Genomic DNA, 27,555 nt, shown 5'->3' with positions numbered 1-27,555 from the left:
CGCCCCGCCGCTGCCACCTCTGGTCTGCTGACCGTGGCCCTGCGCACAAACGCGGCCTCGGACCCCAGGACGAAACCCGGCCGGAGCGGTTCAGGACCTTCCAGAAAGACCGTGGCACTTGAGCCGGGGCTGCGTCAGGAGCGTCTCGCTGCCCCTCACGCCCGGACTCGCCGCAGCAGCGGCATTGGCCCAGGAGGGAGCCTTGGCCAGCGAGCCTCGGGCCTCAGTGGCGCAGGGGCGCGGAGGGCTTCGAAGAAAGACAGGGTCCCCAGTCGGTCTCGGCGCTCACGGTCCGCTCGGCCGCGCCTTCGCGCCCTCCCGCCCCTACGTGCCCCGCGGCGCCGGCGAACAGGCGGCCACGCGGACTTGCTGGCGGGGACGGGGTTCTGAGCCGCACTGCGCATGTCCCGCAGTCAGGCCGGCAGAGGCGGTGGTTCCCGGCCGCGCGCCGCGCGCCGCGCGCATTAGTAATTGTCCTGCTCCCGGGAGGCGAGGGCGCGTGGGGCGCGGCTTCTGGGTGGCTGTGCCGTGGTCCCCCCGACCGAGGGGCGTCCGGGCCGATGAGCTCGCCGCTTCCCCGTGCCCTGTAGGGGTTTCGAGACAGAGAGAGAGAAGCACGGGCGGGTTCCGAGCCCTCCGGACCGCTTGTGGGGAACTGAACCTGCACGCGGGGCCGGAACGTGGAACTGCGAGGCCGCGGAGAGGTGAGTCCCGCAGGTCCGGGCGGGGGCTGTAGAAAGGGGGAGCCCCTCAGGCCGCGGGGGTCGGACTTCCCAGTGTAGGATGCCCAGATGGGCTTAGGAGTCCAACGGAGGACTTTCCGGGGAAACAGTATTATTAATCTCCTACTCGAAGGTAGGGACGTGTATTAACAAACAAAAAAAACCTTGGAAATAGTGATCTGCCCTCTTTCCCTTTTTCTCCACTGGCCTCTCTCCCGGCCCTTTCTTTATGCTTTTTTCCGACAACACTCGCCGACTTGCTGCTTGGTCGCCTTCAGCATCCTCGCGGGAGAAAGGCGCGGAGTTGCCCCCGAGCGCTTCTATCTGTGCTTGTCCCAACCCACCCCGCTCCTTGCCTGCGAATGATTTCTTACTGGTTCTCGTTTGCCTATTAAAACTTCAGGTCCGAAAGATTGTTCTTTCTGGAGCCTATCCCTATGGTCCCTAGGCACTTCCATTTTCACTGCTCCCGGCTTGATCAGCAGCTGTGCAACACCGCCGACATTGTTTGGGAACATGCGCTCCCATGTAACCGTTCATGTGGTTCCCCCAGTCACCCTGGACATGGGTACTGCCCGCTTTTCCTGGTGCAAGGAGAAACGGCCGGCCGAAAGTGGTAGAGCTAGGTCGCCCAGGCCCTTGCTCTCTCGCTCCAGAGTTTGGTGACGACTGGGTCCTCCTGAGATACCAGTCTGTCCACATCTATGGACTTGTACCTTTCTCGGCTTAACTGAATTCTGCTTTTCAAGGCTCAACTCAGTTTCTATCTCCAAACACCCTTGTCTGGATGAGTGATGATCTGTGATAAAATGAAGTTTAACTTAAAGAGCTTAATTATTATGCCGTCATCTAAAGCATGGGGTCAGTCTATAGGTACTGACCTGGAACGATGTCATTTTTAAAAAATATATATATTTTATTGATTTTTTTTTTTTTTACAGAGAAGAAGGGAGAGGGATAGAGTTAGAAATATCGATGAGAGAGAAACATCGACCAGCTGCCTCCTGCATGCCCCCGACTGGGGATATGCCCGCAACCAAGGTACATGCCCCGGACCAGAATCGAACCCGGGACCCTTGAGTCCGCAGGCCGATGCTTTATCCACAGGCTAAGGCGTGATGTCATTTTTGAATAGGAAAAGAAAGATCAGATCCCATCTGTGTGGTTTAATTACACATCTGCTCGAGGACGCAAAGAACATATCCCGAGGTGTAATTGGTTGACTTTGAAGAGTGCTCTTGGGGAAAGAAGCCTTAAATTGATTTGTATATAGTTTAAGAAAAATTTTAATAATTCTGAGATTGCTGTACCTACTTTTGATGTTAAAATAATGTTTTATGAAATGGCGATGGTAGAGGTAAGTTTTGTTTTAAATCATTGTTCTCAACATAGTAAGGAGTTGCCAATATGATTGTGGCCACATGGATCTCTCCAGTGTCTGAGTTACTATTGCTTGTATAGTGCTAATTACTGAATCTTAACACTCAACAGTTCTCCAGTTATTTCTCTTGTTTTGGTAATGCAAGGGTAGAGCCTAGGACACTTGTTTGTGTATTTTCACAGTACCTAACACTACACTGGCCACACTAAATGAGGTTTTATAGACCTTGATTGTTTGATTTAGACATCAGTGTTTAGCAGGAGATTTTTTAATTCAAATTATTATAGAAGTGAAGACAAAATTTCTCTGTCTTCTCTAGGAAGGTGCAATGGCGAGGAGTTTACCCTTAATCTTCATCCTGACCTTCACTCTGTCAGTCACAAATCTTCATGAAGTAGAATCAGCAACTGCTCTCCCTCAGACCACGGTGAAAATTCCAAACTGGGAATCTGGCATTGATGTTGATTTGGCAGTTACCACCCAGCGACATCATCTACAGCAGCTTTTCCATCGCTATGGAGAAAATAACTCTTTGTCAGTTGAAGGGTTCAGGAAGTTACTTCAGAATATAGGCATAGATAAGATTAAAAGAGTTCATTTACACCATGACCATGAGCATCACTCCGACCATGAGCATCACTCTGACCATGAGCATCACTCCGACCATGAGCATCACTCTCACCGTAATCATGCTGCTTCCGGTAAAAATAATCGGAAAGCTCTTTGCCCAGACCATGACTCTGATAGTTCCAGTAAAGACACTAGAAACAACCAGGGGAAAGGATCTCGCCGATCAGAACATGCCAATAGTAGAAGGAATGTTTTAATCAAAGATGGTGTTGGTGCTAGTGAAGTGACCTCAACTGTATATAATGCTGTCTCTGAAGGAACTCATTTTCTGGAGACAGTAGAAACTCCAAAACCTGGAAAGCTCCCTAAAGATGTGAGCAGTTCCACTCCACCCAGTATTACAGAAAAGAGCCGGATGAGCCGGCCCGCTAGGAGAAAAACAAATGAATCTGTGAGTGAGCCCAGAAAGGAGTTTATGTATTCCAGAAACACAAATGCAAATACTCAGGAGGTAAGATAAAGGCTGTTCTTATTTTAATCAATATGCCTGCTTGTCTATTCTGTCATTGCCATTCTAGCTCTAGTTGTAAGGAGTTTAAAATAAAAATAAAATGGTTAAGTTACTGAAAAGGGAATTTCTCAGCAAGGCACTTGGCCTAAAGTGTCCCTACCATGTTGTAATCATTTCTGATTTAAAAAAAAACACAAAAACTTGGAGGATAGTAAGAATATTGCTGCCTTCAAAACTTTTTTAAAAAATATATTTTTATTTCTTTTAGAAAGGAAGGAAGAGAGAGAGATAGAAACATCAATGATGAGAGAAAATCATTGATCGGTTGCCTTCTGCACACCCCACGCTAGGGGTTGAGCCACAACCTGGGCATGTGCCGTGACTGGGAATTGAGCCGTGACCTCCTGGTTCATAGGTTGATGCTCAACCACTGAGCCATGCCAGCTGGGCTAAAACTTTCCTATGTAGAATTTAAAATAAGTATAGAAAGCAGATATCAAAGTTATTTTTGGAAAAAGTTTTTAAAGGCGAGTATTATTAATAAAAAGTAGAAAATGGGAGGTGGAAAGTGTAGGAGTTAGAATCCATGTTTTAGGGAAAGGTGTGGTTGAAGGGGTTGAAGAATTCAAGAAGGTTAATACCTCCTTGCAGAGGGATTGTAATGATTTGTGGAGTCATTGGAACTGCTGCCAAGAATGACAGACTGGACAAGTGAATGCCTGGGCAGTGAAGTTCTGATTTCATGTGTTTTTTCTAGATTAGACTTCAAGGCTGTACTCAGTTTGCCTTGACTGAAAGATGTCAAGAACAAGGAGTTAGTTGATAAATGTTAATAAGCAAAACTTAAGTACCTCATGCAAGCGATCATATGACTGTTCTAATTCTGGGATACTACTACTAATGGTCATTCCCTTAGCGACACTGGTAATAAAGTTTGTTCTTTGTATTATTAACCAAGAATTGGTGGAGTTTAAAATAACTTTACAGATGATGAGAAACAGTTGCTACCACCAATTCTGGGGGAATAGAAGGAGCTTAGGTTACTCAGAAGATTCTCTTCAAACTAGTCATCTCATTAAATTGTTGAAACAGCTGCCTGCCAATACAGGTTTGCTTTTATTACCAACTTTACCCTGTGTGAGAATAATGTACATACTTTAATATTCTCTCGTAGAGCATTATTTTGCCAAGTGTGTAGTCAGAACTGAACTAAGTTTTGCAAGTATGGTCATTGTAAGAATGACGTGTTTGGGGCTTGTTTAGGCCAAGTAGCGTTGGTACTAAAATAACATATGTGCCAATGTCTAATGACCCTCATCTCGAAATTAAAGCTCATTTCCTTAATAGGTTTATACAGTGAGTTAACAGGCTTGTGAATGCTCATTTATCCTCAAGCTCATTTCACTTACAGCTCTCTCCCTAGGCGACTGATGTAACTTTCTACCTAGAAGTAAGCAGAGAGGTGAGATAACACTATTATGACATAATACCTCCAGGTAGTTTGAGAAATTCCAAAGTACTTAAAACAAAAGTTGATTTTAATCAGTGTTAACCTAAAATTAAGAAGCAGCTTCAGTAAGGAAAGGGTATTGTGTCATCAAACAACTTTTTTGGATTATCTAATGGGAATGCCTTTTGGTGCTTTTCACTGCTTTGTTTTCTTTAGTGTTTCAATGCGTCAAAGCTGCTCACATCACATGGCATGGGCATCCAGGTTCTGCTGAATGAAATGGAGTTCAACTATCTCTGCCCAGCCATCATCAATCAAATTGATGCTAGATCGTGTCTGATTCATACAACGAGTGAAAAGAAAGCTGAAATCCCTCCAAAGACCTATTCTTTACAAATAGGTAGAATTGAGTTTTTTTATGTAAAAATAATTTCCAGTAGATACATTTATGTTGTTAGTGTTCTTTATATTTACAAAAACCTATTCACTTTTAGCATAATTTCAACTATAACATCTCTTTTAAAACTTATCTTTATTATTGAAAGTATTACATATGTCCCCCCCTTTTTTTTCTCATTGATCCCCTCCACCCTGCACCCGCCCCTCCCAGGCCTTCACCACACTATTGTCTGTGTCCTTGAGCTGTGCATATAAATTCCCGGGTTATCCTCTCCCCACCTACCCCACCACCCCTCCTTCCTTCTTAGATTCCTCAGTCTGTTCCATGCTTCTATGTCTCTGGATCTATTTTGTTCATCAGTTTATTTTGTTCATTAGATGCCACATGAGTGAGATCATTCTGCCTTGAATGAAAAAAGCAAGCATGTTAGCCTGACCCTTAAAAAAACTTAGATTGTAACTTGCCTTATCTTCTTTTATTTTAACAACTTGTCACACCACCGATTGAAGCAAAACAACACAACATACTGCTGCTTCACCCAAAAGCGGTGTTTTTACTTTGCCCTTTCTCTTGAGGGCTCCGTGGGTCATTAGCAAAAGGCCCAATGAGTGCTTTTAAAAAGGGGTACTTACCTTATCTTTTTAAAAAAAATAGATAAATGAGTAAAACATAGGTTGTAACTTTGCCTGAGGTCATGAAGTGTCAAGGGCTATCTGAAATTTGGGCTTTTTATATTGTCACCCTGTTTGGGAAGAAGGGTCAGAGTTAATCTCTGCTGTTTAGGAGCCCAATTCTGGTTTGTTACTTATTTATTTTTTTAATATATCTTTTTATTGATTTCAGAGAGGAAGGGAAAGGGAGAGAAAGAGAAACATCAATGATGAGGGGGAATCATTGATTGGCTGCCTCCTGCACGCCCCCTACTGGGGATTGAGTCTGCAACCAAGGTATGTGCCCTTGACTGGAATCAAACCCAGGACCCTTTGATCCACAGGCTGACACTCTATCCACTGAGCCAAACCAGCCAGGGCTCTGGTCTGTTATTAATAAATCAAACCAGGATAAGCTGTGCTATAGTGTAGAGCAGGGTTAGGGAACCTATTTTCTGCCAGGGCCATTTGGTTATTTATAAATCATTTGCTAGCCATACACAATTATCAACTTAAATATAAGCCTGCTAGTGGTACACCTACATAATGGAATACTATGCTGCTGTAAAAAAGAAGAAACTTACCTTTCGTAACAGCATGGATGGACATGGAGAGCATTATGCTAAGCGAAATTAGCCAGTCGGAGAAAGATAAATATCACATGATCTCACTCATTTGTGGAATATAATGAACAACATAAACTGATAAACAAAAATAGATCCAGTGACAGAGAAGCATTAAACAGACCCTCAAACCTCAGAGTGAAGGCGGGGGATAAGAGAGCAACCAAAGGACTTGTATGCATGCATATAAGCATAACCAATGGACACAGACACTAGTGGGGTGAGGGCATATGTGGAGGGTGGGAGTGGCTGGTGAGAGGTCAATGGGGGGAAAAGGAGACATATGTAATACTTTAATCAGTAAAGAATCAAAAAAAAATTAGCCTGTTATATTTGCTCATTTAACTCACTCCTAGCCTTGGCAGGGCTAGACCAAATGATTTCACAGGCCTTATACAGCCTGCGGGCCGGATGTTCTGGAGACGGTCCTCATCTCTGGTGGCCTTATAAAGTCTGACTGGACATTTCTCACCCATGGCCAGACCTTATAAGGCTCAGCTGTAAGTTCCTCGCCCCTGGCTAGAATTTCAGTGCTCAAAAATTCACCCCTGGCCAGACCTTATAAGGCTTGGCTGTAAGTTCCTCACCCCTGGCTAGAATTTCAGTGCTCAAAAACTAGAATGAGGAAATAATTGCTTTGTTTACTGAGGAAATAATTCTTTTCCTTTTTTTCTTTTTCCCTTTTTTTTCTCTCTCTCCTTTAACATATTCCTCTTCTCTTTCATAATTTAGGTGTTACAGGAGTCTGAAAGCTCAGTTCCCAAATGAGCTAGAATTCATCTTTGTTTATCATTTCTTTCCCTTCTTTCACTACCAGCTGAAGGATTTTCCATTAGGTTATGCTCTTTACCTAGAGAGTTCACTCAAATTGTTCATTCGAGCCCATTTGTTGGTTATTGAGTTTATATTTCTTTAAGACTGCCTACGTTATAAGTTACTTTATGCTACTCCAAAGTCTCTCTTTTAAAGTTTATCAATTGTATGTTTTTACCTTTGCTCTTTTGTTTGACAGCCTGGGTTGGTGGCTTTATAGCCATTTCCATCATCAGTTTCCTGTCTTTGCTGGGTGTTATCTTAGTGCCTCTCATGAATCGGGTGTTTTTTAAGTTTCTCCTGAGTTTCCTTGTGGCATTGGCTGTTGGGACTTTGAGTGGTGATGCTTTTTTACATCTTCTTCCACATGTAAGTATGGTAATTTGTCCTATTAGTGTATTGTATTATTCAACGTTGAAAATATACATACTTTTTTTTTAATTTGTACTAGAATTCTTTGTATTGATATTTATAAAGGTAAGAAATTTGGTTTAGAGGAGTTGATTTTAAAATATATTTGGTAACCAAAAGCTGCATTTTGAGGCTTGATCTTTTTATTATTGTTATTATTGATTTGAGAGAGAGAGAAACATCGATGTAAGGGAAACATTGATTGGCTGTCTCCTGCACAAGGCCCAACCGGGGATCAAACCCGCCACCTGGATATGTGCTCTGTCTGGGAATCGAACCCACAACCTTTTGGTGTATATGATAATACTCCAACCAACTGAGCCACACCAGCCAGAGCTGTGCTTGATCTTACTACATTATGCGGTGTGTTTTTTTGCTTTTCTTTATAAAGACTAATTTAATTTAGGGGGGTCCAGTTAATAAAAGGAGACAGATTCTACTCAGATGCTAGTATTATGACAGTCTGCAACAGTGTGAATTGTCTGCTTACATATTAGTGTAATTGCCACAAAAATAAAAACGTGGCTATCTAAGAAACTTGAGGGTTTTTCTTCAGAGTTGAGTCAATGTGTGTATTTATAGATTTGTACTTGGTAACATGAGTGAATTCTTAAGTAAAGCAAGTTTGGTAAAGTGAGTTTACTTTTCCATTAAATATTTGGGATAGGTGCGCAGATAGAAAATATTTGGATCTAATTTTTTAAATTTCCCTTAGAAATTTGCAGGTAAGTGTGAGGCGGAGGGGATATTCCTAGAGTTCTACATATCTCATCATGCTTTCTCCAGTAGTGAAAGGGAGCTGTTTTGCTGTGACAAACTCCCTGACCATCAAATGGCAAATGTTCAGTAATATCTGCTGCACAAAGTGACATGTACATGGGGTGTACCCTGTAACCCCACCACCAAACCTAGTCTGTCCTCTGTGTATGTGCCACACCCAACTTCCTAACATGAAGTAACATGGTCTCTGCTGCATTCTTGCAGGCCACTGGCCAGCGCCCCTGGGTCAGGTACTTGCCGGGCTCATTACAGATTGGGCTTCTGGTAAGTGCACTGAGGACAGTGGTGTGAGCTTTCCAGCGAGGAGTGGAAGCAGTAAACTCTACAGACTATTAAGTCTGGCAGTTCCCTGTTATTTAATGTCCTAAATTTCCCTCATTCCAGAGTATCCTTTTAATTGCCCAATTCTGAATTACTTCAAGTTTGACCTTATCTTAGCCAGTTTTTCAGACGTGTGAAACTAGTGAATTTATAAAGTACATGTTGTTTTGCTTTTAGTCTCATGCAAGTCACCACCATAGTCACAGCCATGAAGAAACAGCAATGGAAATGAAGAGAGGGCCACTGTTCAGTTATCTGTCTTCTCAAAACATAGAAGAAAGTACCTATTTTGATTCCACATGGAAGGGTCTAACAGCTCTGGGAGGCTTGTATTTAATGTTTCTTGTTGAACATGTACTCACGTTGATCAAGCAATTTAAAGATAAGAAGAAAAAGGTAAGAAAAAGTATACTAAGTACTTACTATACATCAAACATTTATTTAGAGTAGTATTCTAACTAGACTGTTAGCAGAGCTTGTCCTGGGTATATGATCTTTGTTTGAGAGGTGTTGAGCATTTTTGAGATACTTTTAGCTCTGATAGACATTAATGGAGAGCAAGTCTGTATCTTTCTAATGCTGGAGTTCTCTGTCTTCAGAATTCCCTTCAAACTCGTGAGAGGGTGAGAAAGGCAGGGATAAACATTTATATAAATGACCAAACAGGGCACAAGTGGATCCTTCAAGATCAGAAGATTCATGATTATGGCCCTGATGGTTTCATGGGTATATACTTTTCCCCAAACTCTCTGAGTAGTATACATCAAGTATGTAAAGCTGTTTATATCTCAATCATACCCCAGTAAAGTGGTTTAAGAAAAACCATGGATATATCATCAATATTCATTGGTAGTTATGATTATGTGATTAACTTCTAATTATTCACCCAGTAGCTAGTTATTCAGAGTTTTTTGGAAAGGATATGTGGCTTTCACAGATACAACCTTTGTAAATTTCGTCTAGAAGATAGTATGAAGCCAAACTGCCAGGGTTCTTATTCCGGCATCAAGAAGGGTTCAGCAATCTGGAGAAGGGCTGTGTGTAACTTAATAAAGAGTCCAGAGATGAAACATAATTTTGAAAGGCATTTGAGGGGCAGAGGAGCTTAGCTAAAGAAACTAAGTTCTCTTTGTCTCAGGACCCCTTGCTATTTATTTATTTATTTATTTTAGTTTTTTATTGTGTGTTTTTTTATAGAGAGGAAGGGAGAGGGATAGAGAATTAGAAACATCAATAAGAGAGAATCATCGACCAGCTGCCTCCTGCACACCCCCTACTGGGGATGTGCCCGCAACTAAGGTACATGCCCTTGACCGGAATTGAATCTATCCAGTGAGCCAAACCGGCCAGGGCATCCCTTGCTATTTATTAACACAATTTGTCCTAAGGCAAGGTGAAGATATATACTTCCAAGGGTAGGGTTAGGTACAGAAATCCATTGTCAGATTGGAAGAATTTGCCTACGGCTGTTCCGGTGTTTGGCCAGTAGGAGGCAATAACATGTAGATTAAGATGCCCTGAGCTGTCTGGCAGCAATCAATCATCCTTTTCAGGTTTGGGGAAATGTCCTCAGCCATTCCCAACAGGTGACAACATATGTGACTCAGCCCTTGTTGAGTCCCCAAGTTCTATCAACCTTTTGATGAAACTCTTGCAATTATGACATGCTGGAGTTGGCTTCCGGCACCAAACAGTAGACTCTTTATTTCTGGTAAAAATAACTGAGTTGCCTGTGGTTATTTGCCTCTTATCTGATGTGACCAGGCAAGTCACTCTAAAGACTAACCTAGCGGTGACTTATTTTTTTTGCAATGGGGACTCTTAAAAATTACATGTACATATCTTGGACATTTTAATTTAACTTAGAACATTTGTGTACTCCTGATGTTGATCAAGATTATCTTTGAGTTAGATTCTGTGTGATGATTTTTTTTTCTACAGCCATGATGCTTCATCTACAATCTTTAGTTTTGGTTTGTCTAAAGTTGAGCCAGAGGTTACATACTTGTAAGGATAGTTTGAGTGTAGAATTTGGATTTCAGAAATTTTTAAAATTGTAGACAGTAGTCACTTTACATAATTTGATAGCCCTTTTTTTTAGAGCAACTTGTCTAACTTTCAAATGCATTCAACTTAAGTTTTCATAGAAGTAACTATTCTCACCATCATCACATAGTTTGAGCAATAGGTAATTAAATTGTATAGTTACAATAACAGCTATAACTCATAAGGACATTTGAAAACTAGCAGAGTTATTCTCACTGAACATAGAGCTCACTGTGGGAAACAAGTGCTTGTATGAAAGGAAAGTAGCCTTCTACTCAGTCCTGGGAATATTTCCCCTTACGGAGTTTACATTCACAAAAATCTCAAATTGCAAATCTTTTTTTTTCCCCCTTTGTTGTGCTTTGGTTTTGTTTGCTTTTATACTTTTTTGGGGGGCAAGAGGGGGTGTTTTTTCAAATTGCAAATCTTGGATCTTCTCTTTGCTGGACCTAAATTTAGAGGAAAGAAGTGAAATAAGAATAACTTATTCATTATTTTTTTATTTTTATCCTCACCCAAGGATATTTTTTCCATTGTTTTTTTTTTTTTTTAGAGAGGGGAGGGGAGAAGAAAAAGAGAAAGAGAAACATCATTCTGAGAGAGACACATCAGTTGGTTGCCTCCCACACATGCCCCAACCTGTCTGGGCCGGGGATCAAGCCTGCAACCAAGGTGCATGCCCTTGACCGTGAATCGAACCTTGACCCTGTGATCTTCAGGCCAGTGCTCTAACCACTGAGAAAAACCGGCCAGGGCATTTTATTCATTCTTAATTCAGGAAATTATCATCTGTGTTCCCATTGGTCTTGGACTGGTTTGAGGCAATATCCTATTTCTTTATGTTTTCTGGAATTAATCTTTCTGAAAAACATTTCTTTAACTTATTTTTAGAATAAAGTATCAAAATAAAACATGCTCATTAGAAAACTTTTGGAAAATTTTTGAGAAAAATACTAGAGACCCGGTGTACAAAGTTATGTGCACGGGGGCGGGGGGGGGGTCCCTCAGCCCAGCCTGCACCCTTTCACAGTCTGGGACCTCTAAGGGGATCTCCGACTGCCAGCTTAGGCCAGCTCCCTAAGCAGGCAGTCAGACATAACTCTCACAGTCTGGGACCCCTCACTCCTTACCGCCTGCCTGCAGCGGAGGCAGGAGAGGCTCCTGCCACCACTGCTGCACTCACCAGTGTGAGCCCAGCTTCTCGCTGAGCAGCGCTCCCCCTGTAAAAGCATACTTACCACCAGGGCCCAGCTCCTGCGTTGAGTGTCTGCCCCCTGGTGGTCAGTGCACATCATATGACCGGCCATCTGGTCGATTTGCATATTAGGGTTTTATTACATAGGATTTTCCTGTAGTGCACCACTGTAATACAACCATTATTACATTTTTGTGTGATCTTCCCAGGCTTTTTGACACTTTTTTTTCTTAATTAAAGTTAACATTCAGTATTATTTTATATTAGTATTATTTTATGTTAGTTTCAGGCATACAGCATAGTGGTTAGATAATTATATAATTTACAAAGTGACCCCCGATAATTCTCATACCCACCTGGCACCATACACAGTTATTACAGTACTAGGGGCCCGGTGCACGAAATTCGTGCACTGGGTGTGTGTGTGTGGGGGGGGGTGTCCCTCAGCCCAGCCTGCCCCCTCTCACATACTGGGAGCCCTCAGGCGTTGACCCCCATCACCCTCCAATCGCAGGATCGGCCCCTTGCCCAGGCCGGACGCCTCTGGCCCAGGCGTCCGGCCCGGGCAGCGGGGACCCACAGCTGCAGCGGCCCCGCGATTGTGGGCTTTGCTTTAGGCCCAGGCAAGGGACCCCTAGCTCCCAGGACTGCCAGCTTCGACTGTGCCCAGCTCCCATCACTGGCTCCACCCCTACTTCCTGCTATCACTGGCCAGGGCGGAAAAGGCACCTGATTCTCCGATCATGGCTGCGGGGCAGGGCCGCCTTTGCCCTGCCCCCCAGCTCTTAGCTCCCCCCTGGGTTTCCGATCACTGTCAGTGGCAGGGGGCTTCTTCCTGCTTTCCCTTTCACCTCCCTGCATTGTGCCTACATATGCAAATTAACCGTCATCTTGTTGGCAGTTAACTGCCAATCTTGGTTGGGAGTTAATTTGCATATAGCCCTGATTAGCCAATGAAAAGGGTAGCTCGTACGCCAATTACCATTTTTCTCTTTTATTAGTGTTGATTATTAACTACATTCCCTGAGCTGTACTTTATGTCCTCATGACTATTCTGTAACTGCCAATTTGTACTTCTTACTTCCTTCACCTTTTCCACCCAGTCCCCCAAACCCACCTGGAATTTTTCTTACCTTAAAAAAATAAAAGGTGCCCTAAGCCGGTTTGGCTCAGTGGACAGAGTGTAGGCCTGCGGACTGAAGGGTACTGGGTTCAATTCCGGTCAAGAGCACATGCCCAGCTTGTGGGCTCAATCCCCAGTAGGGGGCGTGCAAGAGGCACCCAGTCAATGATTCTCTCTCATCATTGATATTTCTATCTCTCTTTCCCTCTCCCTTCCTCTCTGAAATCAATAAAAATATATTTAAAAAGTAAAAAAAAATAAAAGGTCATTTTTAGTTTTGGGGGGGAATAGGATTGGGGGTTTGTTGGTTGGTTTTACCTTCTTTCTGTTTCAAATTCCATAATGTATTGAACATAATTTTTTAAATATTTTTTTATTGATTTCAGAGAGGAAGAGAGAGGGAGAGAGAGAAAAATCAATGATGAGAGAGAATCATCAATAGGCTGCTTCTGAAACTCCCCCTGACCAGGAATTGAGCTGTGACCTCCTGGTCAACACTCAGCCACACCAGCCAGGCTGAGCATTATAATTTCAATTTAGTTTTTAAATTTTAGTTAAAGATAACTTTTGTTTAATCTGACACTTTAACATGATAGATTCTCTGTGATTTAATACAGAATAGTATTTTTCAAACTCTAGCTTGTAACCTATTAGTGAGTGTGAAATCGATCTTGTATCAATGTTTTTAAATACAACAGTAGCCTGGCTGGCATGGCTCAGTGGTTGAGCATCAACCTATGAACCAGAAAGTTGTGGTTCTTTGGTCAAGGCACATCCCCAGAGAGGGGCATGCAGGAGGGAGCTGATCAATGATTCTCTCTCATCATTGATGTTTCTGTCCCTACCTTCTTCTCTGAAATCAATAAAAATATGCTTTAAAAAAATACTACAGCCGAAACCGGTTTGGCTCAGTGGATAGAGCGTCGGCCTGCGGATTGAAAGGTCCCAGGTTCGATTCCGGTCAAGGGCATGTACCTGGGTTGCGGGCACATCCCCAGTGGGAGATGTGCAGGAGGCAGCTGATCGATGTTTCTCTCTCATCGATGTTTCTAACTATCTCTCTCCCTTTCTCTCTGTAAAAAATCAATAAAATATATTTTAAAAAAAATAAAATACTACAGTATAGTATATATATTACTATGTATATATTACTGTAGATTGTAGTCAAAGTTTGATGATCCCTGTTCTAAACTAAAATAGCTTCTACTAGAATGTAAGCTCTTAAGAGCCAGGACCTCTTTGTCTTGTTCACTGCTACATCTCCAATTCCTAGAATAGTGACTGGCACATAAAAGATTATTAAAAAAATAGTTGTTGAATGTGTAAGAAACATTAAACAGCAAGTAAACATAATTTCTAGATGGGAGTTTTGCCAACATTGTCCTCTTCCTTTTTAGATTGAGTGTCTTTTTTCAAGGACATCCAGATCTTATTTAATCTCATTTGGTTCTTTAAAAAGAAAAGAAAGCTATTCATTACATGGTATTTAGAGCTCTTTAGACCCATAACAGAACATTTTACCTAGGATTTTCCTTAAGACATCCATCCTGCACCACTTTATATCATAGTTTTAGGTTATTTGCCATCTATGACAATCTGAAATATCTATTAAAATTAGGGTTACATTTCATACTTGATATACTAGTAGTTAGACAGTTAAAACAGTTCAACATCAAACTTTCTGCCAGTAAAGGTTATTGCTCATGCTGGAAATCTGAGAATCATCAATGACATCTCCCTCCTCATGTTCAACCTAGTTATATTAAATATATCTAGAATTTTTCCATTTCTCTCCATCTTTCTTGCTATTCTAGTCCATGCCATCCTTATTTCCCTCCTGGGTGACAATAGTTGCCTCCTAATGGACATGTTGACATTATTTTGTCTTCTAATCCAGGCAGAGTGATTTGTTTAAATGAAAATCTAATGAGGTTGGACCCCACTACTTAAAATCCCTCCATTAGTGATTTCTCATTGCTTGTAGCCACAACTCTTACAGTATAACCAGTTTGCATTGTCTGGTCTCCTCAGCTGCCCAGCCTTATCTCTAGCCACCCTGTCTCTAACCTACTAGGCCCCAACCACCTTGTCCTTCTTTCTGTTAAAGATGGGCTGGCCCCTTCCTGGCCCTCCTACATGCTATTCTCCCTGCCTGGAATACTGTCTCTCTCACCCTTCCCCAGCAAACCCCTGCTCATCTTTAGGTCTTGGTACAAATATCACTTTCTGGAGGAAGCCTGTCCTGAGACGTGGTATTGTCTTGTTATACACTCTCAGAGCACTCTGTGTTTTTTCTTTGTAAATGCAATCAAAGAATTGTGTAATCATTATCTGTGTAAAGCCTCCGCCTTCCCTGTAGGTGATAAGCTCTGTGAGAACAGAGACCCTTTGTTTCTTATTTTACATGTATTGCCAGCGCTTAGCAAGGGAACATTATAGGCCCTTAATACTTAAGGAATAAAGGAATTCATTAAGATCTGTAAGTTCTCGAGAGAGAGTCATTGCCCAATGAGAAATGAAGCATCAATGAAGTTATTTAAAATACCCTGAATTGTTTATGTTCACAGATATTTAAGTACTTCCTCTGTTTGAGGTATTGTGTTAAGGGTAGGTATAAAGATTTGTGTGTGTGCTTGCCTTTAAAAATTCTTACAACCTGTTGATGTAAGAACATACAAAACTGTGGACATTTTTATGAGTTTATCAGAATTTATTTGAGCCAAACAGGACATGCCTGGGAGCAGGATCTCATCAGACTGAGAACAATGCTTCCCAGAATGAGAGCTTGAAATTTCTTTTATGCATTTGGAATTAAGGAAGGAAGTAAGGAAGATTACTTGAAGTGTAAGAGCAAGGCCAGGAAATACCTGTGATTCAATACAGGATGGTTGACAGGATTATGTGCTCTCCTGAGGTGGTTCTGGTTCCCTTTCATTCCCTTTAGGAATGAAAAAGAGGCATTTCAAAGGTGTGTTAGCAGATGTACAAAAACAATGAACAGGGCTTACTTAAGGCAAAGGTAACAGTTCACAAGGGAAGTTATAGACCATAACCTTCCCAGTTAGAAATTTATGATCAGATCAATTATCCTGTAAGGTTACTTTCAGTCACTGCACTTGTCAGATTTATTCTAGAGCCTCTTTTTCATCCACAAACCTAAAAATGTACAGATATCTTATACACTGTCAGAACTAGAATGAAATCTTAGATATAATAGTGATTGTTTAAGTCATATTCAAAGGTACTATAAATAAATGTAATTTTTGTGTGACATTTTTAGTATTTTGAATATTATCTTCTATATAAGTTAGTACCATTGTTTAAACCAGCGGTCGCCAACTGGTGGTCTGTAAGGTCCGAAAGGTTGGCGACCTCTGGTTTAAACAGTGACCTTTTGCTTGGGCTCAGAGATAGGAACAGTATCTCAAGCATAGTGGTTAAAACCCTAATTATAAATTCAAGGCTGAGATTTGTTTCAAAAGAGAAAGCTTGTTAATGGTGTTATATTATATGAAAAGTATTTTAGTTATAATAATAAATACATAGCAGTGTCACAGTGTAGTTTTAGGATGTAAAAAGTATGGGAAGTACGGATTTTCAGCATACAAAAGAGAGATGGAGAAAACCTAGCATTGGTTAGCAGATTACTAAATGCCTGAAGAAAATGCTCTCTAGCTGGTTCTAAATTGATAACCTGAGGCAAGCTCAATTTTAATGTGTATGTGAGTCACGGGGATCTAGTTAAAATCCCCATCTGATTCATTAGGTCTGAGATTGTGCATTTCAAACAAGCTCCCAGGGGATGCTGTGCTGCTTACGTAAGACCACACTTAGAGTAGATGACCTCGGGGACATTCATAAAGATGAGTGTGATTCTTCTACATTTCATATTACTGAGGCACTGATTCTTCGCCTTTTGAACAGTTCCTGTGCCTAGGATACATTGCTGGGTGCTGTGCAAGTTAAATGCAGGCCTTGTCCTTTTAGGTGGCCTTTATTCCAATGAAGGTTTGTTACTCTGCAGGTTTTTTCTGTATCTTTTAAGTGTCTATTTAAAGTTGTACGCATAAGCAAACCAGCTATTTTAAAGTATTTCTTTCCGCCCTGGCCCGTTTGGCTCAGTGGATACAGCGTTGGCCTGCGGACTGCTGGGTCCCCGGGTTTGATTCTGGTCAAGGGCACATGCCTGGATCACTGGCTCAATCCCCATTAAAGTATTTCTTTCCCTTGCTATGTTAGAATCAGAAAAAAACTGAAAATGATGATGACGAGGAGATTAAGAAGCGGTTGTCCAAGTATGAATCTCAACTTTCAACAAATGAGGAGAAAGTAGACGCAGATGATCGTAAGTCCTTATGAATCTGAGGGTTGGAGAGAACTCATTGCTCTTTTTGGATTATATGGAAGGATGGAACCATGTCCCTCTTTTTCTTTTTCTTTTTTTTTTTGACTCATACATTTTTTAATTGTCAGTGAGTAGGTTGTTTATAAGGAGGCAGAAGAAATTAAGGGAGGATCTGAGGAGTAGTTATTGAAGGTTAATGTTTAAAATCAATTCTTAATATGTGAGACCATTTAATTTTTAAAATTCATTAAAACCTATTAATGTTTTTTTCATCAATAATACTCTAATGGCCCTAGCTAGTTTTGGCTCAGTGGATAGAGTGTTGGCCTGCAACTGAAGGGTCCCAGGTTTGATTCCGCTCAAGAGCACATGCCCGGGTTGCATGCTCGATCCCTAGTAGGGGGTGTGCAGGAGGCAGCCGATCAATGATTCTCTCTCGTCATTGATGTTTCTATCTCTCCCTCTCCCTTCCTCTCTGAAAGCAATAAAAAATATATTTAAAAAATAATACCAATAATCTAATGTTTAGACCTTCAGGTATATGGGAGAGAGTTGCTCCATTTTAAGATCTTTTTTACCTTAATTGTCAGTGGAAATGTTTGAAATGTGTCCTTTTTGTTTATACCCAGGACCTGAAAGCTATTTACGAGCAGACTCACAGGAGCCCTCCCACTTTGATTCTCAGCAGCCAGCAATCTTGGAAGAAGAAGAGGTCATGATAGCCCATGCACACCCACAGGAAGTCTATAATGAATATGTACCCAAAGGGTGCAAGAATAAATGCCACTCGCATTTCCATGATACACTGGGCCAGTCAGATGATCTCATTCACCACCATCATGACTACCATCATATTCTTCATCACCACCACCACCAAAACCACCACCCCCACAGTCACAGTCAGCGCTACTCTCGGGAGGAGCTGAAAGATGCTGGCATTGCCACACTGGCATGGATGGTGATAATGGGCGATGGCCTGCACAATTTCAGCGATGGCCTAGCAATTGGTACACATCTACATATTTGCCTCTTATTGGTTGATTATCAAAATGTTGTTTCTTCTTTGGCTACTTTGACAGTGAAATAATAAAGTGAAAAGAGCTGTGCTTTCTCCATTTACCTATATTGTAACTACCAAAAGTTGTTTTAATTTGCAAGGTCTTAAGATCAGGTTCCAGTGTGTTTGGAGCATGTGTGAGTTTTGTCCCCTATTCATTCAAGTTCTCTTATCTGCAATATAAACTATTTATTAAAGTAAAAGAATCTGTTCTATCAGCTTTGCTTTCTTGCTATAAAGGATTCTATATCTGATAAGTTCAGTTACCAATCTCTATCCGAAGAACTATAGAGTTTTTGCTATTAAATGGTTATACCACAAATAGGAGATTATAGAATACGTACTTAACAAATTTTAGTAACTTAGTGCTAAAAGGAACCATGGAAATAGCTATAAATTAGGCAGTTGAGGCCTGGCAAGGTGAACCACTTGCCCAAGGAGATAGTGCTGTTTGAGATGAGCCCAGGCCTTGGCTCCTGGGAGCCTGGTGCTGTTCCCCTCTATGTACTGTGCACAGCCTGAGCAACAGAGAATACTCAAATACTAAGTCATGGTTTATACATGACCAGTTGTATAATATGTTAGCTTTTAAAAGGAGGAGAGCTATTTGTCTTAGACTCTTTTTATGAGAGTGAAAGAATGAATGTAAATAAGTCTGATTACGTAGTGAATTCCTCTGAGGCCAGTAAAACAATTTGTACTCTTGACTGATGAGGTTTTTTTCTAAACCTTTTAAATCAGTTTATTTTATATTTTTAAATAAGTATTTGATGCAGTAGCAATTACTTCTCAGGTTTTTATAATGCATAGTGAAACTTTCCCTTCTTAATCATACCAGCATGCACTCCATTGGAAATTTAAACTTAATTGAATGTAATCTGGGGTTACTTACAAAGATACAGAGTGCAGTTGGGAAAGTTCTGTTTATTCACAACCAGAATACGGTTTATTTCTTTTACCTCATTTTGTATGCTGGTAAGATTTTTTTTTTTTTTTTTTTTTTTTTTTTAGAAACACACCGATAAAATAATGTAGTCAGTCTTTTTCTGGTTGATTTTTACACAGGTGCTGCTTTCACTGAGGGTTTATCGAGTGGTTTAAGTACTTCTGTTGCTGTGTTTTGTCACGAGTTGCCTCATGAATTAGGTAAGAGAACCATACAAATGGTATTTTCCAGATGGCTAAATTGTCTGAGTGTCACTAGCTTTTGCTTCCTCATAACTTTTATGCCTTCTCTTAAGTCTGCTAACCTAGCTAGCTTTCTTTTCTTAATAAATATGTTTGTTTCCAGCCAGAATTCTGACCCTATAAGTACAATTGCACAGTTACCTATGTGGGGTTGCCAAAGAGGTACCTGGGCCTCCTTTCACATTCTCTTCCCCTACTATTTTCTTATGCCAGCATACTGACACACCTCAGTGGTCATTTCTTCATACACACAGTATGAATTAGACCACGGGAATCAAATGGGTCATCTTCCCTTAACAGAGAATCTCTTTGGAGCTGAAGAAAAACCCCTTCCCAAAGTTATTCTGGATCCGGTCATGTCCTTGTTTTTTCCCTATAAACATATTTGCACACACCGTGACACTATTTTTACTCCATTCCTTGGCATGTGTTCTGCCACTCAGAAGGCCTCCCACTTGCCTGCTCAGTGCTTATAATCAACATCTGGTTTATGTTCTGTTCTGGATCCTTCATGCTCCATGAAGCCTTAAGTATTCCCATCTTAATGTATCTCATTTTCTCCTTGTATAACTAGAACATTAGACTCTTTAGCTCCTAATTATAAATTGCCTTTATCATTTGCTGATCATTTCATGTGTGTTCTCCATGGTCCTCCAGTTTATGGCCAATTATAAGCTCCTTAAAGACAGTGTAAGAGCATAGTAATAGTAGGTTTGTATCACTCATTAACAAAGTGGGAGCATTCAGAAAAATTGGATTAAAAAAATCTTAGTGTATAGAGCTGTTAGAGTGGTTTACACTGTTGTTTTCCTCTTAAAAATTAGATAATTTCTAAAAAATTTTATGTAATTTCTTAAATCTGTGAAGTCTTTTGGGTATGTGTTGTTGTTTTTGTTTGGTTTGTTTGTTGTTTTGGTTAATCCTCACCAAAGGATATTTTTTTCGATTGATTTTTAGAGAGAGTGAAAGGGAGGAGGGAAGTGGGGGGGAGGGGGGAAACAGATGTGAGAGACACATCAATTGGTTGCCTCCTGCATGTGCCCAACCAGGGTCGGGGATCCAACCTGCAACCCAGGTTTGTGCCCTTGACTGGAAATCGACCAGAGATCCTCCAGTCCAGCAGTCACCAAATGGTGGTCCGCGGACCACTGGTGGCCCGTGAGGTCCGGAAGGTTGGCAACCGCTGCTCCAGTCCGTGGGCCGACGCTCTAACCCAGCCGTGGGCAAACTACGGCCCGCGGGCCGGATCCGGCCCGTTTGAAATGAGTAAAACTAAAAAAAAAGAGACCGTACCCTTTTATGTAATGATGTTTACTTTGAATTTATATTAGTTCACACAAACACTCCATCCATGCTTTTGTTCCGGCCCTCCGGGCCAGTTTAAGAACCCATTGTGGCCCTCGAGTCAAAAAGTTTGCCCACCCCTGCTCTAACCACTATTAAGAACGTTGCAGGGCAAAGACTTAGGTATGTGTTTTTAAAATGATTTTTCAATTACTTAATCCCCTTTTTTGTTTTCGTTAAAGGTGACTTTGCTGTTTTACTAAAGGCTGGCATGACTGTTAAGCAGGCTGTTCTTTATAATGCTTTGTCAGCCATGCTGGCATATCTTGGAATGGCAACAGGAATTTTCATTGGCCATTATGCTGAAAATGTTTCTATGTGGATATTTGCACTTACTGCTGGCTTATTCATGTATGTTGCTCTGGTTGATATGGTAAGTTTTTACGATGTCAAATTATAGTATTGACTAGCAATAAAATAGAGAAACTGTTAAGGGAAACCTTATTTTTAAAAAGGCTTTAGATTGAATGCAGTAGTGATAAGTCATCCTATACTCAACAAGGTAGAATATAAAATATAGTTCCTTTAGAGTTTATCTTTTTGAATTGTTGATCACAATACATTCTTATCCTGCTTAATGTGTCTGAGGATACAGAGGAATATCTACCCCATTCTGATTTAACTGTTTTTATTGACTTGAGAGAGAGGAAAGGAGAAGAAGAGAGAAACATTGATGAGAGAGAATCATTGATCAGCTGCCTCCTGCACATCCCCTACTGGAGCTCAAGCCCGCAACCTGGGCATGTGCCCTGACCAGGAATCAAACCCAAGACCTCTTGGTGCATGGGACAACGCTCAACCAATCAAGCCACATGGGCCAGGGCACTAAAATTTTATTTTATATAGTGTAAGGTTTTCATATATCTGAACTCAGATAAGCCATAGGTTATATTCTGTTCAGATACAGGCATGAAGCAGGAGCAAATGGGACCAATATAAATTTGACTTGCTAAGCAGATGGTAAATAATCATTGTTAATTAAACTGCTAGGAAATGCTATGTGACATTAGCACGAATCAGTATGTATGTGGTCTTGTTTTAAGGAATTGACTCGGTATATCCAGCTACATATAGTACAAATAAACTATCCTGCAAAGGCTTATAAAAACTAATCTGTAGTTTTGAAAACTTAAAGTTGCTTTTTTTTCTTCTTCTTCTCTAAGGTACCTGAGATGCTGCACAATGATGCTAGTGACCATGGATGTAGCCGCTGGGGATATTTCCTTTTACAGAATGCTGGGATGCTTTTGGGATTTGGAATAATGTTGCTTATTTCCATATTTGAACATAAAATTGTGTTCCGTATAAATTTCTAATTAGGGTATAAATGGTAGAGTAGCTTAAAAAAAATGCTGTCTATAGTTTGAATAGGTCATAGGGAGATGAGAGTAGTTACTGTGATATTCATTTACAGTAAGTGGATTTTGTGATTTTTGTATGGAATATTGCCATTTGTTATGCTTATAAGGTCAGTTATGGTGATAACCTAAAGGTACATTTTAATATTTAAGTTATTCTATTTGGGGAATATAATCTATATATGCAATTTACCGGTTTTACCAGTCTATTGTATAAACAAGAGATTTGGCATGACATGTTCTGCATATTTCAAGAAAAATGTCTTTAATGTTTTTTCTAGAACTAATTTAACAGTAATTCCCATGCTGGATTTTAGGGCTCCATAGAACTGCTCGTGTTCAGGAGTAAGAATACTCACGAAGCCTAAGATGCCAATAAAGCTTGTACTGAATTTAAGTTAAGAAATAAGGAGGGGCAAAAAATATGTGAGGATTAAGAAGGCATAAATTTATTTTTAAAAAAATCACACAAGTGTTTGTAAAATAGAAGGAAAATTTAGATTTAAATTAAAAAGGCAATATTAGTATAGAGCACATGTGTAAACATTTTTGTCAGAGTATTAATGTTCCCATAAAACCATAGTAAGCACTTTTTACTAATTTAGTTGTACATTTAATTTTATAATGGAAACATCTAAATATAATTAATTAATTCAAACACTATACCACTTGACCAAGAAATTTAAATTTTAAAATATTTGTGTGGAGATATACCAGATGAGTGTGAGCAAGTTTCTGTATTGCCAGAAGATTTAGACATCACCAAGTTATGTATTGCCCGAAGTTATAATTGGCTAGTTACCTGGTTTACCAAATGTCAGCATATTAGGACTTTGAGAAAAGGATGTTAAAACCATACTGAGTTTATTTTGACTTCTGGATTCAGGAAGTACTTTGGTATCGTTCAGTGCTTCAGTGTTTTCATTATGACATGTTTATATACAGTATAGTACTTTAGACATACTAGGGCTGTCTGTGGAATTCTTTAGATGTTGCTTTTCTACAAAATAAAATCCCCATGTCATCTTAATATTAAATGTCTGATACTTCTTTTAACCATCTTGAGCATTTTAAAATGTACTAGAGGCCCAGTGCACGGGTAGGGCCCCTCTGGGTGGCCTGCAGGGATCGGGCCGAAACCTGCAGTCCAACGCCACCTTCAGCTCCCACCTGCCGCTCCCACTCATCCCGGCCCCACTGTGCCTGCCACCCAGTCAGTCCCGATCGGGAGAAGCTTGTGCTGCTGACAGCAGCACTCGCCAGCCATGAGCCCTGCATCTGATGCCCTCCCAAGGGGAGTGGCCTGCGGGATCGGGCTGAACCCAGCTCTCCAACATCCCCCGAGGGGTCCCGGATTTCAAGAGGGCACAGGCCAGGCTGAGGGACCCCATCGGTGCATGATCGGACCAGGGAGGGTCCACACAAGGGCTCTAGGGCATGTCTGGCCCATCTCATTCAGTCCTGATCAGCCAGACCCCAGCAGCAAGCTAACCTACTGGTTGGAGCATCTGCCCCCTGGTGGTCAGTGCACATCATAGTGAGTGGTTGAACAGCCTTAGCATATCGTTAGCATAGGCTTTGAGTGGTTGCTCTGCTGTTGGGTCTATTTGCATATTTCCCTTTTATTATATAGGACTAGAGGCCTGGTGCACAAAAATTTGTGCACTTGGATGGGTCCCTCAGCTCGGCCTGGGGCCCCTTGGGGACCTCTTCCCCTGGCTGCTGGCACCAGTTTTCCTCCGGCGCCCAGAACCCAGGCCTTCGCTCTTCGCCAGGAGGGGCCGGCGCGGCGGGCTTCCCTCTTTGCTCTTCGCTCGCCGCGCCAGCCTTCGCTCTCTGCTCTTGCCCGGGGCCAGCTGGCTTCACTCCATTGCTTGGCGCCTACATATGCAAATTAACCACCATCTTTCTTGGCAGTTAGTTTGCATATTGCCATGATTAGCCAATGGGAAGCATAGCGAAGATACGGTCAATTACCCTTTTGTCTTTTATTAGATTAGATGGTTCAGTAATTTTAAGTATATTTGCATTTTTGTACAGTGGATCTCCAGAATCTTTTCACCTTGCAGAACTGAAACAATATACCCATTAAACAACCTAGGTCCTCCTCCCACGGCCCCTAGTAGCCACCATTCTACTTTCCATTTCTGTGAATTTGAGATACTAGGTTTTCTTCAAAGGACACCTCAAAAAAGGTGTCCCAGGTTCAATTCCGGTCAAGGGCATGTACCTTGCTTGTGGGCACATCCCCCGTGGGGAGTGTGCAGGAGGCAGCTGATAAATGTTTCTAACTATCCGTCTTTCTTCCTCTCTGTAAGAAAATCAATAAAATATATTTTTTAAAAAATCAAAATATATTTTTAAAAATATATGCACTAAAAGTTGATCTTTGGGGATGCAGTGGGAGGGTGGAAGGGGAGGGGGGACCCAGACTGGTAGAAAAAGAAAAGGTACAAATACAGATCTTCAATGAAAAGGAGGCATAAATAAAAATATAGTAGGTTCAATAAATCATAGACTATATATTTGAAAATGTTATGGATTAATTTTTTGGGAAAATACAAATGTTCACTCGGGAAAAAAATAGTTACTGTTAAAATGATTACCACATCAAAATTCTGCCGTCCCTTCTGCAGAATAAAGCATTGTTTGCTGTGAATTTTACCAAAACTTCAAGCAACACCAACCCCTAGTTTAACAAAGTCATTTCTGGGATTAGAGAAAAAAAAAAAAAAGGATATTCATTGTGCTCATTAAGGTCAGTGTAACCTTGATACAAAGCCATGCTGAGAAAGACAATGTATCTTGGCCCTCAAGACTCTAAAATATATATGTGTGTGTGTGTATATATATATATATATATGTGTGTGTGTGTGTGTGTGTGTATATATATATATATATATATATATATATATATATATATATATGTATATATATATATGTATATATACACATTCTTGCCAGCTATGTCAGGAATGTAAGGCCCTGGCCACTCCGTCAGGGCCATTTTTCAGTGAACAACCTTGAAGAATGAGGTCTGAAACGAAGATCAGGTCTTGTATAAGAGGTGAATTCCGCAAGCTCAACTGCTACACAAACTCAACCTGTGCTGCATCCACCTTAGACTGTTCACTTTGCTTCTGTGGAACCTGGAGAGTCAAGAGGTACTGATACAGCCCAGTTGGCGTGGTTCAGTGGTTGAGCATCGACCTATGAACCAGAAGTCATGGTTTGATTTCAGTCATGGCACATGCCCAGGTTGCAGGCTCAAGCCCCAGTGTGAGGCATGCAGGAGGCAGCTGATCAATGATTCTCTCTCATCATTGGTGTTTCTATTTCTCTCTCCTCCCTTCTCTGAAATCAATAAAAATATATGTATATTTTTAAAAGCCCTACCTCAGTGAGCTCAGTGGGTAGAGCGTCGGCCTATCTGAAGGGTCTTGGGATTGATTCTGGTCAAGAGCACATACCTCTGTTGCAGACTCTGGCACTGGTCAGGGTCATGCGGGAGGTAACCAATGTGTCTCTCTTACATTGGTGTTTCTCTCTGTCTCTCCCTCTCCCTTCCACACTCTCTCTATAAATCAATGCAGAAAAAGTATCGTCAGGTGAGGATTAAAAAAAAAAAAGAGGTACTTATATAAATGATGTTTGCACTACTTGCTATGCTATGAGCAAAAGTGTTTGTGTCCCAGGAATCTCATGTCTTCTGCCATTACCCACAAAACAGTAACAGCTAACTTGCAGCTTCGAATTGGAGAAAGTCCCAGACCCTCATAAAATCTCACAGGATACAAATGAAAAAATGAATATAGAATTTACAATTTACAATTCTTATATCTAGCAAATCAAGCTCAACAGTATATAATGTTATGATCACCCTGGCCCGTGTAGCTCAGTTGAATGTCATACTGTGCGCCAAAATGTTGCTGGTTCAATTCTTAGGTCACATGCCCAGTTTGTGGACTCAGTCCCCAGTCGGGTGTGCAGGAGGCAACAGATTGCTGTTTCTCTCTCTCTTACTCTCCAATAAATCAATTAATTAAAAAAAATAATCTCTCTATATAACCCTAATATGCAAATAGACTGAACAACCCATCGCTATGATGTGTGCTGACCACCAGGGGGCGCACGCAGATCATGGCAGGCATCAGCAGCAGGTGGCAGAGCACAGAACATGGTGGGCATTGGCCGTTGCAGGATGGTGGAGCAGGTGAGCGGGAGCACCAGGCCAAGACGGGGTGCTGATCACTGTCTTTGGGGCGAGCCTCTGGTGGTTACTGAAAATTCTTTGTTCCCTCATGCCACAGTCCTGCCCCAGTAGGGGCTGTGCAAGAGGCAGCTGATCGATGTTTCTCTCTCATCGATGTTTCTAATTCTCTATCCCTCTCCCTTCCTCTCTGTAAAAAGTCAATAAAATATATTAAAATTATTATGAAATTTTAAAAAATTCTATAGCTAATTTAATGATAAGCTTTTTGAACGGATTTACAAAATTAACCATCATTTGTAAAGCTGTTTCTTGGAGAAAATACTCATAGATTTCTTATGCTGACTTAGAAATCTTTTTTATATTTGGGGATACCAATACTGGGAATATCTAGAATGTATTTAAATCAGTTCACTAGCCAGATATAATGGGACCAGTCTGCCGCCTTGTGGAATTTTAATGAAACTTCCAATTTTACAGATTGAGAGGATGACAGTAATTTAGAAATGATGTTCAACTATTAATTTTTATGTATATGTCAATTTAAAAACCAGTTTTATTTAACATACCTATACAAGATCTATATGAGGACAACCAAAATGCTGCTAATGGATACAAATATTTGAATAAATACAGAGGCATTTCTGTTCTTGGTTAGGAGAAATGCACAAAATACATGAATTGAGTATTCATGGGAAAAGATTCAATTTGCTTTTCATTATATAAAAGATTACATATTGCAGGATTTCTCACTCATGAGAAAGGTTCAATTTAAAAATATAATTGTCTACAACATAGATGAATCTTGAAAACATTATCCTAAGTGAAATAAGCCAGCCACAATGAACAAAACTTTTATTGGTTCTATTTCCTTCTATGTGTTACTATTAGCTTTTTACTTCCATTATATATTAGGTAACAACACTTAGCCAATGAGAAGGGGTTATAAAGTAAGAATAATAGCATTTATTAAGGTCTATTGTAGGCCTCTACACCAGCGATTTTCAAATGGTATGCCACAATAATTTTTAAAACATGCAATACCTGTCTAGTCAGG

The 27,555-nt window shown here is 40.9% G+C and overlaps 1 protein-coding gene and 1 non-coding gene across 2 annotated transcripts; one reads left to right on the top strand and one right to left on the bottom strand.

Moving 5' to 3' along the window:
- Nucleotides 1-55: 55 nt before the first annotated feature.
- On the top strand, nucleotides 56-23,325 carry SLC39A6 (solute carrier family 39 member 6). Its single transcript, XM_059707107.1, has 10 exons — nucleotides 56-704; nucleotides 2,423-3,184; nucleotides 4,851-5,034; nucleotides 7,320-7,489; nucleotides 8,810-9,028; nucleotides 17,236-17,341; nucleotides 17,971-18,348; nucleotides 19,464-19,544; nucleotides 21,113-21,303; nucleotides 22,094-23,325. The coding sequence occupies exons 2-10, from the start codon at nucleotides 2,432-2,434 to the stop codon at nucleotides 22,244-22,246; spliced, it is 2,235 nt and encodes a 744-aa protein (XP_059563090.1). The 5' UTR covers nucleotides 56-704; nucleotides 2,423-2,431; the 3' UTR covers nucleotides 22,247-23,325.
- On the bottom strand, nucleotides 5,521-5,659 carry LOC132240374 (small nucleolar RNA SNORA21). The gene has a single exon (XR_009454293.1). It is a non-coding gene; the product is annotated as a small nucleolar RNA SNORA21 (small nucleolar RNA).
- Nucleotides 23,326-27,555: the final 4,230 nt, after the last annotated feature.

The sequence above is a fragment of the Myotis daubentonii genome, chromosome 8 (genome assembly GCF_963259705.1).
Source record: "Myotis daubentonii chromosome 8, mMyoDau2.1, whole genome shotgun sequence".
Taxonomy (NCBI): domain Eukaryota; kingdom Metazoa; phylum Chordata; class Mammalia; order Chiroptera; family Vespertilionidae; genus Myotis; species Myotis daubentonii.
The sequence above is the reverse complement of the archived record's forward strand: the minus strand, read 5'-3'. Positions and strand labels throughout refer to the sequence as shown.

Excerpts from the sequence above, each read along its gene's own strand:
- SLC39A6 (XM_059707107.1), top strand. The coding sequence starts at position 2,432 with ATGGCGAGGAGTTTACCCTTAATCTTCATCCTGACCTTCACTCTGTCA. Across the intron at positions 3,185-4,850 it reads CAAATGCAAATACTCAGGAG|TGTTTCAATGCGTCAAAGCT; the intron begins GTAAGATAAAGG and ends TGTTTTCTTTAG. Across the intron at positions 17,342-17,970 it reads GAAAGTAGACGCAGATGATC|GACCTGAAAGCTATTTACGA; the intron begins GTAAGTCCTTAT and ends GTTTATACCCAG.